Source organism: Coregonus clupeaformis, chromosome 13 (genome assembly GCF_020615455.1).
Source record: "Coregonus clupeaformis isolate EN_2021a chromosome 13, ASM2061545v1, whole genome shotgun sequence".
Lineage (NCBI taxonomy): Eukaryota > Metazoa > Chordata > Actinopteri > Salmoniformes > Salmonidae > Coregonus > Coregonus clupeaformis.
The window spans coordinates 17,271,148-17,284,689 of record NC_059204.1 but is presented as its reverse complement, the minus strand read 5'-3'; the positions used below and the strand labels follow the sequence as shown (position 1 = coordinate 17,284,689).

The 13,542-nt window shown below is 42.5% G+C and overlaps 2 protein-coding genes across 6 annotated transcripts in view; both read left to right on the top strand.

The window, feature by feature from the left end:
* The first annotated feature begins 341 nt into the window (after positions 1-341).
* Positions 342-13,270, top strand: LOC121579362 (PRKR-interacting protein 1 homolog). Of its 5 annotated transcripts, XR_006002899.2 has the most exons (9): positions 342-523; positions 737-815; positions 1,009-1,109; positions 1,235-1,320; positions 1,461-1,525; positions 10,195-10,288; positions 12,006-12,238; positions 12,434-12,748; positions 12,950-13,270. XR_006002899.2 is itself a non-coding variant. In XM_041893898.2 (6 exons), the coding sequence occupies exons 1-6, from the start codon at positions 395-397 to the stop codon at positions 10,290-10,292; spliced, it is 558 nt and encodes a 185-aa protein (XP_041749832.1). In that variant the 5' UTR covers positions 357-394; the 3' UTR covers positions 10,293-11,666. The 5 variants fall into 5 exon arrangements, 1 of the variants encoding a protein (XP_041749832.1); XR_006661687.1 differs by having other exon boundaries at positions 12,006-12,748; XR_006661688.1 differs by having other exon boundaries at positions 12,006-12,780.
* LOC121578875 (uroplakin-3b) overlaps positions 12,144-13,542 on the top strand; it is a 17,355-nt gene continuing 15,956 nt past the window's right edge. Inside the window, exons 1-3 of the mRNA XM_041893198.2 lie at positions 12,144-12,238; positions 12,434-12,501; positions 12,619-12,748. Coding sequence (XP_041749132.2) covers positions 12,144-12,238; positions 12,434-12,501; positions 12,619-12,748 — 293 coding nt within the window. The remainder of the gene's footprint in view (positions 12,239-12,433; positions 12,502-12,618; positions 12,749-13,542) is intronic.

Genomic DNA, 13,542 nt, shown 5'->3' with positions numbered 1-13,542 from the left:
CAAAAAAAAACATTATGCATTCACTAACTGTAAGTCGCTCTGGATAAGAGCGTCTGCTAAAGGACTAAAATGTAAATGTAATGATCCCTGAACTAGGGGGAGGAGTGCCCCCTACTGGCCTATCAAGACCTCTGCATTACAACTTTCCCAAGGAGGTGCTGAGCCTACCTTAGAATAACCTTCTGCAAGGTAAATCCACTACCTTCATTTGAAATAACATCGTTAATTGTGTTTTCTACGAGTGCCTGCCTAATATACCAACAATAAAATAATAACCTCACCAATTTAGCTCAATACTCATTTATAATTTCCAGGAATGCACCAATACGCTAGGCGGAGCTAAACCTTGTACTTACAAATCAATGTAGAAGAAGACAAAGATCATATTCGAAAGATGGCGGTGACCAAGGAACAAGATGGGCGACCAGGGAAGCCGCCAGGAAAGGAATCTCAACGTTTGATTATAGCCAAAACTCCCGTAGAGGAGCAGCGCCTGAAGTTGGAGAGATTGATGAGAAACCCTGTAAGTGGCTGGGGTGGTTCTGGCCTTTGAGGATATCTTCAAATGGGCACATGTTTATCTCCACAGCTAGCAAACGATGTTAGTTAGCACCAACAGCAGTGAATCTGTGCTTACTTTTATGGTAGGTAACTAGAACAGCGAGTGACTATAGCTACTAACGTTAGCTAGTTAATTTATCGTCAAAAATCAACGAATACTTACGTATGTTTGCAGGATAAACCTGCTCCTATCCCAGACCGACCGAAAGAATGGAACCCCCGGGCTCCTCCGGAGTTTGTGCGGGATGTGATGGGTAAGCCTGCAATCTGGCGGATGAATTTGTGAATTCTCAGGTAGCGGCATGTGCGGTTCCCTTTTATTGAAGCCCAAGAGTAGAGCGATCCCTTGCAAGAGAGAGCCATATTGACGGGCATTTTTTGAAATCACTTTAGCCCAGGCAATATGTTTTAAACCCACTGATGAGATATGTAATTAATCTCCTCCAGGCTCCAGTGCAGGAGCTGGCAGTGGAGAGTTCCATGTGTACAGACACCTTCGCAGGCGAGAGTATCAGAGACAGGACTTCCTGGACAAGATGACTGAGAAGGTGGGCATCTTGTTTTTTTTAAGGGGGTGCCCCAAGGATAGCCGACTACATCATTTCTCATCTGAACCAATTTCTTTCAAGCGTGGGGTTAACCAATAAGAAACACATAACATTTTTACTTGCAGCAAAAGATGGATTTGGTCTATCTTGACAAGGTCTCAGATAACCAACAGGCAGCTGATGAAAGAACAGCCAAACGCAGGAAGAAAAGGTTGGTGCATTAATCAAGGACATACTAAAAATAAAATGTATTGAGCCTATGGCTTTTATTCTTTGAGTCTCTGCTGTAAACTTTATACTTGCTGATGGTTTATGTTACACATATGTATGTGATATGTATGTGTATTTCAGGGAAAAGCTGAAGCAGAAGAAGCTTATGGCAAAAAAAGCCAAGCAGGATGCCAACGAAGGTGAAGGTAAATGAAAAAACGACATTTAAGTGATGGATTTTATTGAAACGTCCCCTTCAGATGTTTGAAGTGTGACAGAACAAGTCCACTACTTGTTTTGCTATTGCCACACTTACAAAAAAAGATAGCAGTTTTGAAACTACAGTAAAAGTGCAGTAACTGCAGTCGACTGTGGTATTTTGGACGCAGTAATTGCAGAGTTACTGCAGTTATACTGCAAAATTACAGCAGTAAAAAAGTATTTGCAGCATACTGCACTCTAACTGGCATGGAACTTAAGCCTATGAGTGTTTTAACGATGCATTGTTTTCGTAACGGCCAAAGATGTAACATGCGTTTCCCAAAACACATTGACATTTTAGTCATTTAGCAGACGCTCTTATCCAGAGTGAATTACAGGAGCAATTAGGGTTAAGTGCCTTGCTCAAGGGCACATCGACAGATTTGTCACCTAGTCGGCGCGGGGATTAGAACCAGAGACCATTCCCTTTTTTGCATATTCGAATCTGATATTTTTTCCTGTAGTTTGTACAGCCAAAGAGCACATGGAATCAGATATTTCCATCCACATTTCAAACCACTTTCATAGGTGGTTTAAAATCAGATATTAATCTGATTCCTGGCCATGGATCTTTTCTGAACAGTTAAATCTGATTTATTTGCCCTCAAGTGTTTGAGTTATTTGGCATATCCTGGCCCTTGCTAGTTAGAACATGCTAACTAGCTTGTTAATTGTTTACAAACAAATGCGTGAATGTGCTAGCAAGCTAAACAGCTACAGTGGGGGAAAAAAGTATTTAGTCAGCCACCAATTGTGCAAGTTCTCCCACTTAAAAAGATGAGAGAGGCCTGTAATTTTCATCATAGGTACACGTCAACTATGACAGACAAAATGAGAATTTTCTTTCCAGAAAATCACATTGTAGGATTTTTAATGAATTTATTTGCAAATTATGGTGGAAAATAAGTATTTGGTCCTTGCTGATGGAAGGAGGTTTTCACTCAAAATCTCACGATACATGGCCCCATTCATTCTTTCCTTTACACGGATCAGTCGTCCTGGTCCCTTTGCAGAAAATCAGCCCCAAAGCATGATGTTTCCACCCCCATGTTTCACAGTAGGTATGGTGTTCTTTGGATGCAACTCAGCATTCTTTGTCCTCCAAACACGACGAGTTGATTTTTACCAAAAAGTTATATTTTGGTTTCATCTGACCATATGACATTCTCCGAATCCTCTTCTGGATCATCCAAATGCACTCTAGCAAACTTCAGACGGGCCTGGACATGTACTGGCTTAAGCAGGGGGACACGTCTGACACTGCAGGATTTGAGTCCCTGGCGGCGTAGTGTGTTACTGATGGAGGCTTTGTTACTAGGTCCCCCCGTGTGGTTCTGGGATTTTTGCTCACCGTTCTTGTGATCATTTTGACCCCACGGGGTAAGATCTTGCGTGGAGCTCCAGATCAAGGGAGATTCTTGATGCACACGGGAAACTGTTGAGCGTGAAAAACCCAGCAGCTTTGCAGTTCTTGACACACTCAAACTGGTGCGCCTGGCACCTACCATACCCCATTCACAGGCACTTAAATACACTGCTCAAAAAAATAAAGGGAACACTTAAACAACACAATGTAACTCCAAGTCAATCACACTTCTGTGAAATCAAACTGTCCACTTAGGAAGCAACACTGATTGACAATACATTTCACATGCTGTTGTGCAAATGGAATAGACAACAGGTGGAAATTATAGGCAATTAGCAAGACATCCCCAATAAAGGACTGGTTTTGCAGGTGGTGACCACAGACCACTTCTCAGTTCCTATGCTTCCTGGCTGATGTTTTGGTCACTTTTGAAAGCTGGCGGTGCTTTCACTCTAGTGGTAGCATGAGACGGAGTCTACAACCCACACAAGTGGCTCAGGTAGTGCAGCTCATCCAGGATGGCACATCAATGCGAGCTGTGGCAAGAAGGTTTGCTGTGTCTGTCAGCGTAGTGTCCAGAGCATGGAGGCACTACCAGGAGACAGGCCAGTACATCAGGAGACGTGGAGGAGGCCGTAGGAGGGCAACAACCCAGCAGCAGGACCGCTACCTCCGCCTTTGTGCAAGGAGGAGCAGGAGGAGCACTGCCAGAGCCCTGCAAAATGACCTCCAGCAGGCCACAAATGTGCATGTGTCTGCTCAAACGGTCAGAAACAGACTCCATGAGGGTGGTATGAGGGCCCGACGTCCACAGGTGGGGGTTGTGCTTACAGCCCAACACCGTGCAGGACGTTTGGCATTTGCCAGAGAACACCAAGATTGGCAAATTCGCCACTGGCGCCCTGTGCTCTTCACAGATGAAAGCAGGTTCACACTGAGCACATGTGACAGACGTGACAGAGTCTGGAGACGCCGTGGAGAACGTTCTGCTGCCTGCAACATCCTCCAGCATCACCGGTTTGGCAGTGGGTCAGTCATGGTGTGGGGTGGCATTTCTTTGGGGGGCCGCACAGCCCTCCATGTGCTCGCCAGAGGTAGCCTGACTGCCATTAGGTACCGAGATGAGATCCTCAGACCCCTTGTGAGACCATATGCTGTTGCGGTTGGCCCTGGGTTCCTCCTAATGCAAGACAATGCTAGACCTCATGTGGCTGGAGTGTGTCAGCAGTTCCTGCAAGAGGAAGGCATTGATGCTATGGACTGGCCCGCCCGTTCCCCAGACCTGAATCCAATTGGTGTTTGGACAGTCAGTATTCCTCAGTAATTTTCCATCCAAGTTGTCAGACCCTGGTGGCTTGTCATTGTTGATAGACAACAATAATGTCTTCACTTCCACACTCACTTTACGGAATTCAAAATTACAATGCTTGTCTTTCATAATTTGGTCAGATATACTTGGATGTGTAGTGTCAGCGTTTGTTGCTTGCATGTCATGCCTAAATTTGCTAATCTTGCCAAGTAGTTGGCAAAATGTGAGGAATGAGCAATGTAATTCAATGAATGATGGCGCTGTGTTTGCCTTTTTGCCCAAAATGTCATTTAAGGTGCTTCAAAGCTATTTACTATCATTTTTTTGTCATTTGTCTTTGTTTCATAGTATAGTTTCTTCTTATTTTTATTGAGTTTAGTCACATGATTTCTCAATTTGCAGTACGTTTGCCAATCGGTTGTGCAGCCAGACTTATTTGCCATTCCTTTTGCCTAATTTACATTTTAGTCATTTAGCAGACGCTCTTATCCAGAGCGATTTACAGTTAGTGAGTGCATACATTTTTCACACTGGCCCCCCGTGGGAATCGAACCGACAACCCTTGGGTTGCAAGCGCCATGCTCTACCAACTGAGCTACAGGAGGCCTCATCCTGCTCAACCTTCAGCTATCCATGGGGATTTAACTGTTTTTAGTCTTTTTCTTAATGGTTGCATGCTTATTAGTAACTGGGATAAGCAATTTCATAAATGTTTCAAGTGCACTGTCTGGTTGCTCCTCATTATACACCACAGGCCAACATATATTCTTTACATCAACAACATAGGAATCACTACAAAACGTATTATATGACCTCTTATACACTATATTAGGCCCAGCCTTTGGAACTTTGGTTTTCCAAGATATGGCAACTATATTGTGATCACTACATCCAATGGATTTGGATACTGCTTTAAAGCACATTTCTGTAGCATTAGTAAAGATGTGAACAATATATGTTGATGATTTAATTCCTGTGCTGTTTGTAACTACCCTGGTAGGTTGTCTGATAACCTGAACCAGGTTGCAGGCACTAGTTACAGTTTGAAGCATTCTCTTGAGTGGGCAGCCTGATGAAAGCCAGTCAATATTTTAATCACCCAGAAAATATACCTCTCTGTTGATATCACATACATTATCAAGCATTTCACATATGTTATCCAGATACTGACTGTTAGCACTTGGTCTATAGCAGCTTCCCACCAGAATGGGCTTTAGGTGAGGCAGATGAACCTGTAGCCATATTACTTCAACAGTGTTTAACATGACATCCTCGCTAAGCTTTACAGGAATGTGGTTCTGTATATAAACGGTAACACCTCCACCTTTGGCATTTCTGTATTTTCTGTAGATATATAACCATGTATTGCTACCACTGTATCATCATAGGTATTATCTAAGTGAGTTTCAGAGATTGTCAGAATATGAATGTCATCTGTTACTAACAAATCATGTATTTATTTCATGAACCTTGTTTTTTAAGCTACATATGTTAACGTTGGCTATTTTTAGCACTTTTCTGGGATGCTTGATTGTTTTCATTGCTTTACTGGGAAGCTTAGCAGAAGTAGACATGCTCATGTTATTTATGTTCAGGGTGAGCTGCACACAGTGGACTTCCTACTAGGGCACACTACCTCAGTGCTAACAGTATAACTCTGGTTCATAGGCACATGACTACTGCATACAATAGCTGTGGGATCAGCAGAAGCTTTCAGGGCAGTAAGAGGGACATAAATTAGGTTACTTACATTGTGCCTTCCAACGTCCCTGGGATAATGTACATTTGCTGAAGCGTTATGACAACTCAGCAACACTATGGTAGAGATTAACTTAGCTGGGCTTGGGTCATTGATAAGTCATTGTCTCAACTTAGCCTTATAATGCTGTGAAAGGAACCAGGAACCCAAATGATTTGGGTGGATCCCATCCTCTTTATAAAATGAGCTTTGTTTCCAGAAGGTATCAAAATTGTTAATAAATGTTACACCCACAGAGCTGCAATAGTCTTGTAGCCAATTATGGAGGGCTAAAAGTCTGCTGAAACGTTCAATGCCACGATTTAGGGAGGGCGGAGGGCCAGATATTATGGGTTGTTTGTTCGTGTCAAGCAGTGACCAAATCAGTTCTTTAAACCCATCTTCAGCTGTTCTGAACTGCCCTTCATAATGTCATTGAATCCCACATGAACTATGATAGACGCAATTTCCTGATGCTGGTTTAAAGTGTTTGGGATCAGCTTATTGATGGCCTGTACTCTTGCTCCTGGATAGCACAACGTTTTTGCTCCAGGGACTGAGACATTTCTCACCATTGAACTGCCCAATACAACGGCCGGAGAAGGGAATGGAGAAATCTGCCCATTCCTAGCCTTTACACAATTCGTTGAACAATTCGTTTGAAAAAGTGTACATGTAATGTTGGTGATTTACTGCCACCTGCAGGACTCCTGAACCAACTCTCGTGTCATTCATGTATTGTGTCCACTAGATGGCGGTGATATAGCTTGAACCATAGGCAACCCAATTTTAAGAATACTCTGATTAGGGCTGTGCTGTGACGGTAATGGAATATACAAGGTGTTGTGTAGGAACTAGAATATTCCAGTTATATTTCTGCTGTGCGCAGCCTTGACAGATCCCATGGGTTGATACAGGGATAAGCCTATTGTTTGCTGTGTTATAGGCTATAGCCCTATTTAGACTGAACTAGTATTACTAGAGACGTTCGTAATATTAGTTTGTTTCAATGTTTATTCGCCACATGCACAGGATACAACAGGTGTAAAACAGTACAGTGAAATTCTTACCTCGAGAGCTCTTTCCCAACAATGTAGTGATAATTATAATATAGGGTAATAGAAAATATAATGAAAAGTAAGAATAAAAACCACACAAACTACGATGAGTTAAAGAAACACGAGAATGCAAATGTATACAGGTCAATACCAGTACCTTATTCAATGTATAGGCGTACTGGAGAAGGGTTTAGGTTGGTTTATACATAAAAAGTGACTGGTAGTAGGAATATATAAATACTACCTGATGAAGCTGATTGAGAGAATGCCAAGAGTGTGCAAAGTCTGTGGGAGAGAGAAAGCACTAATTGTTAGCCATGTAAGGCCAGGGGATAGAAGCTGTTTAGGAGAGTGTTTTTCTGAGCCTTGATGCACCGGTACCGCCTGCCGGATCGGAGCATGGAGAACAGTCCATGTCTTGGGTGGCTGGAGTGTTTCACAATTTTTGGGGCAAATTGGAGTGGGTCTGGGATGATGGCGGTGATGTGTGCCATGACCAGCCTCTCAAAGCACTCCATGATTACGATGTTAGTGCTACAGGGCGGTAGTCATTGTGACGGGTAGCCTTGGAGTTCTTGGGAACAGGAATGATGGCCAGGTTGAAACAAGTAGCGATTAAGGAAGTCAGTGTTTGGTCTATAGAAACAGTCCTTTAGCTTTCTAAATCTGGGTTTGCTTTTGAACACAATTGCTGCGCTCCTCTGGAGAGGAGACTTTACTTCTATACAGCAGTCTGAAAGGCACAGTCACATAGACACTCAATAAGAAAGGACTAAAACAGAAACACAAAAACACAATGTTATAACAGTGTATCAGGGGCGGCAGGTAGCATAGCTGTTAAGTGTTGGGCCAGTAACTGAAAGGTTCGAATACCCAAGCCGGCAAGGTGTAAATAATGTTGTTCTGCCCTTGAGCAAGGCAGTTAACTCCCAACAACAACTCTTCTCGGGTGCCTTTCAGACTGCAGTATAGAAGTCAAGTCTCCTCTCCAGAGGAGCGCAGCAATTGTGTTCAAAAGCAAACCCAGATTTTAAGGCAGCCCCTCACACCTCTCTGACTCAGAGGGGTTGGGTTAAATGCGGAAGACACATTTCGGTTGAATGCATTGTTGTGCAACTGACTAGGTATCCCCTTTCCCAGGTTGATTACAGACTGGGACAAGGAGAGATTGAAAATGACTGTGAAGATGCCTGCCAGCTGGTCTGCACATGCTCTGAGAACACGCCCTGGGATACCGTCTGACTCTGTGGCCTTGCGAATGTTGACCAAATTAAAAACCTTACTCAAGTCTGCCTTGGAGAGCGAGATCACCCAGTCCTCTGGGATGGCGGGGGCCCTCGTGCACAGCTCGATGTTGTTTTTGTCGAAGCGTGCATAAAATGCATTGAGTTCGTCTGGTAGAGCGGCATCGTTGGCTAGATCACAGCTAGGTCTACCTTTTGTAATCTGTAATGGACTGTAGCCCCTGCCACATGCGTCGGAGCCAGTGCAATAGGATTCCATCTTGTTCCTATATTATCCTTTTCCCTGTTTGATGGCTCTGCGGAGGTCATAGCGGGACTTCTTGGACGCGTTCCTGTCCTCAGCTGTAGCCTTGGGGTTGGCTGTGATAGCCCTGTGTGTGGTAGCTCTGTCCTTTAGTTTAGCGCGTACCTCAGTGTTAATCCAGGGCTTTTGATTGGGGAAGCAGCGACCCTTCACTGTGGGGACAACGTCGGCGATGCATTTCTGAGGTGGTTACCTCGTCGAATCTATCGGCGGAGTCCCAAAACATATTCCAGTCAGCGCTAGCAAAGCAGTCTTGCAACAGCCTCCGATTCGGCATACTATTTCTCAACGGAGCGCATCACGGGTTCTTCCTGTTTGAGCTTCTGTTTGTAAACAGGAAAGAAGAGTATAGAGACATGATCTGATTTGCCTGGTGGCCGACCTGACTATGCCTGGCAGTGCCCCTCTCTCTCCCTCGCTAGCTCGCTCTTTCTTTGATGTGAAAGATGCAAGAGTTTCTGTTGTCTGAAGTAGCCTACGGCAACTATTCTGTCTCCTCCGTTGCAAAAATACTGACTCTAAGGACTCGATTCCTAGTGAAATCGAAGCTTGACGCCCAGAAATTGGAGTCGATACCAGGAGTCAAAGGGCAAGTAGTCAAGGAATCAGGTAGTGGTGAACGACATTAACTGGGCGATTGATTATGAATGCATATGGAGCCGTCTGACAATATCTACTAACCTAAATATTCAAGGCTAATCAGTAGCCTACGTCAGCCTAGTTGCTTAGGCAAATTGTATTATTATTATTTATTTTGGGGTCTACTCTCCACGACAACATGTTGCATACATACTTGACGTTCGCTAGCCTAGCATGGATCTCAACTTCGGTTTTTATAACGTCATTGATGATTGACTTTAGCTTATAAATGTCCACACTCACCAATAATGATATTTGATAGCTAATTTCAGCATAGTGGTGATTTAAGGGTGTATGTTAGCATATTCTACCATATTTACAAACCAGCACTGTAGTACAGATAATGTTACAGCATCAAAGGGAGCGCATTTTGAAGGAGAGTGTGTGCGTTGGGAGGAGATGGAGACAGTTTGATATAAATGGATTCAGGTAGCAAAACAATTGTTAACAATTATAAATTTACACTACTGCTATTGGGAAAGTATATCTACTACTTGAATGAAGTTGATAATACATTCATTTTAGAAAATATATTTTGAAGACGGTTATGGCGTTTTTTTTTTTCATTAACATCGGTTACACGATTATGCAATTAGCGTGCCAGCCCTAGCACTGATCATTGCCTGATCGCTCCCAACCCATAGAAATCCCCACCCTGTTGACTACTTTTAAATGGTGGAAGCCGTCAATTGCAATCTCCATGCTAAAAGGAGTTATATTCATCTAGAGCCCACTTTCACCTCGTATGTTGTAAATTGACTTGGGAATGCAAAATATAATCTAACGACGCACTTAGCAGTTCTACGAGTGGTTTGATGCATTCGTTAGATTACAAGCGCAACGTTATTAATGATGGTTTTGGGAAACAGATCGGTTTCTTAGTGGAAAATGTTAAGGGTAATACATTATGTCAGAAGAGGCTGATTTTGATTATTTTTGGTGTCCCCTCTGTTTAGATTCTGAGAAGTCCTCCTCCAGCAGTGAAGAGGACGACCAGGAGAGAGAGGCTGAGGATGATGCGGAGGCGCCCAGCTTCGTCATGGGGAAGAGGTGAATGCATGGCACCTGGTCATGAGACATGTTCCAAGAAGAAATTGAACGGGGGGCCAACATCTAATACCTGTACAGTCAACACAGCCGAGCAACACAGCCCAGCTTTGATCAATGTCATGGATTCAGACATTGTCTGAGAGAGAACTAAGGGAGATGAGCCTCTGTTGGGTAACTGATATTCTTCCCAACTTGTGGTTGTAGTTAGATTCTGTGAATTGAGGTTGACAAAGCTGGGTTGTAACCAAATGGAAGAAAACGGGCTGAAACAGGGAGGGACTACCTGAACTTGAAATAAGACGTGCTCATTTTCGTTTTCCGTTGCAAAAAGCTTTTGCTACTGTGTTCCCTGATGAATATGATGATCAAGGTGTTAATTTCATGCATGTCTCTACTTTGAAACAGTTTCCTGTTGTGTGGTAGCATTATTTCTCACATTTTATTTTATACTATGCTTGTGTATATATTTTTCATAAACATCTGGGTAGAATTGGGCCTATATTTGCTGTATTTTTCCCCCTATAGAATCTTCTGGAATGTATCACTAAATGATAACCCAATTTCACTAGCTATACAATTACTTTAGGTAGCACTTTCAAGCTATTTCCACAATGCTGAGCAGGACATAATACTCCTATAGGGGTCGCTCTCCACTCATTCCACCCTCCATGTGAAATGAATTTGGATGGCATTGCAGATGACTATGTAAACAAGACCTGCCTATATCTATGATGCTATCGTATGTCTTGTTTACGGTCTCATATCAACACATTTTGTTTGTAGTCTTTAATGGAATGAGTTTTTAACTAGTTTGCTGGTATGGCATACCTTTTGACCTTGACTTGCAAATCGGCTACCGGCGGTTCCATTGTACAACAAGATTGGTGTAATGCTTTGTTATTTTCCTTTCTCAAATATGTGTATTGTTGGTTGCCAAGGACTCCCACCCACAGTTACTCAGTTTTCACACCTGCCAGACAGGTTCGGTGGCTATTGTCAAGGGTCTGAAGTTTTCTAATCAGCAGTAATGGTATCCCAGGCATTTTCATCCTTGGCTAGTACACCTTACAAAGGAAGCCTATTGAATAATGAGAGATGACCATTTTAAAAGTTGTAGTAAACCGTGGCCTCTGGGGAAATAGCCATAGGACTCATTATGTGTGTCTGGATGAGTGTCATCAAAGCAGAGGGTAAGTTTGATCCTCTGCTTAATTGGCTCCCCTTCTTCCATGACATACGGTGTTAAAGATTACTGTACACTGTACCTTTTTGTATTTAATTTGGAATCAGACATTTGAGTAGATATAATTGAGATTATATACCATTATTTGTGTTTTTGTAACATGTTTTGTAATGTATTACACATTTTTCAATGGTGCTTTGTCATAACTGCATGAGCAAATGACTGACATCCACTGATCGTATCACAAAAGCCAAAGATAGATTGACCAGTACAACAATGATGCCGGAACTACCACTATGCTACTTCGACAGCCTGAGCTGCCTTGCTTGCGCTACAAACCAATGTGAGATATGGTTGGTGGTTGCCAAGAATACTAGTGAGTCCATGGATGTCTTATAATGGTGAATAGAAATGTCAGGGGAAAGAGATTCTGTTCCCCATGATCAAAGTGATTATTTATATTTTTAGATGTGTGAATGGCAAGCTCCTCTGATGTCACTATTATATAATAGTTATTGACAATCTCACCAACAGGCATTGAGGTTTGAGAGCGAGAAAACAAGCAGTGACATTTTGATCAAGTCACCTTATTCAGATGCCTTCCGGACTCAAGTATCCCCAAACTACTTCCTGACAAAGGTTGGGGCTCAGAGCAGTTTGCCTTGTGGGGGTATGTCCTCTGGAGCCTCCTACTTCAGAGTGGGGGCCCAAGTGGTCTGTGAGGAGACCAACTGCTATAGGGTCCTACCAATAGGCTCCACTGTCAGGTAATAATTTACTTATGTGTTTTCTCCTACCGAACTGCATCTTACTTGTTCTTACCAGATGCTTATGTCTGTAGGCTTTGCCATTCAGCAGAGATGATTTGGTTTACATACAGGTTGAAATAAGTGGCATTATTGACACGGTCCTGTTATAACCTGTGACCATCCTTATTCTTGTGTATCTCCCCTTTCTTCTAGAGTAAAATACGTACTGGTGGACTCAAACAGCAAAACAATACGTTCTGAAACTAGCTGGTGCCCAACCTGTAACTCTTATAACACCTATGTGCTCACATTTTTTAGACATTGTAAAAGAAATTTGCAAAATTACCGTACGTTTTTGTATTTTGATCATGTCTATGTGTGTTTCTCTGTCTGTGGAGCGATGTCCTGGTCCTCCATAGATGAGTTTATAGGGAAGCGCTCTGGTGGAATGGTGGTCATCACAGTCATCTCTTCCTGTCTGCTGGCTGTCCTGCTACTACTGCTGGGAGCTGTGCTGCTGCTGGACGGGTGAGGCACACAGGGAGTGAACCTAACAATGGGTACTTTTAACCTGGAATCAAATAGTAGTTAGCTATTTTAATTTCAATAAATGCAAAGGCAACAAAATTATGAAATTATCAGGTCATTTCTAAGTAATACCAGGTTATATAGACCATTTATTACATATCCTTTACCAATTTAATGTCTCTTGGGGTTGTGTGTTTGCAGTTATGGCTGATCCAAAGACCAGATAGAGAGATCAACTTCAACTGCACTCAGCCATGGGATCGCAAACTACAACGCACACCACCTTAGTAACAACTACTACAGCATGTCCATTGGGGAAAATACACTTTGCTTTACAATGGAGAAGACCTAACATGTCCTTTCTTTTAAAAACAGTGACCTCCTATCACTACAGTTTTACACAGATGATGAATCAGGTTTTGTCTCATTTTGAAAAACAATCTCTGTATCAAGTCCTACAGCAAGTGTTATATTTAACATACAGTACCAGTCAAAAGTTTGGACACCTGCTCATTCCAGGTTTTTTTTTATTTTTTTTTACTATTTTCTACATTGTAGAATAATAGTGAAGACATAAACTATGAAATAACACATGGAATCATGTAGTAACCAAAAAAGTGTTAAACAAATCAAAATATATTTGAGATACTTCAAAGTAGCCACCATTTGCCTTGATGACAGCATTGCACACACTTGGCATTCTCTCAACCAGCTTCATGGGGAATGCATTTCAATTAACAGGTGTGCCTTGTTAAAAGTTAATTTGTGGAATTTCTTTCCTTAATGCGTTTGAG

Excerpts from the sequence above, each read along its gene's own strand:
- LOC121579362 (XM_041893898.2), top strand. The coding sequence starts at position 395 with ATGGCGGTGACCAAGGAACAAGATGGGCGACCAGGGAAGCCGCCAGGA. Across the intron at positions 524-736 it reads AGAGATTGATGAGAAACCCT|GATAAACCTGCTCCTATCCC; the intron begins GTAAGTGGCTGG and ends GTATGTTTGCAG. Across the intron at positions 1,110-1,234 it reads TGGACAAGATGACTGAGAAG|CAAAAGATGGATTTGGTCTA; the intron begins GTGGGCATCTTG and ends TTTTACTTGCAG.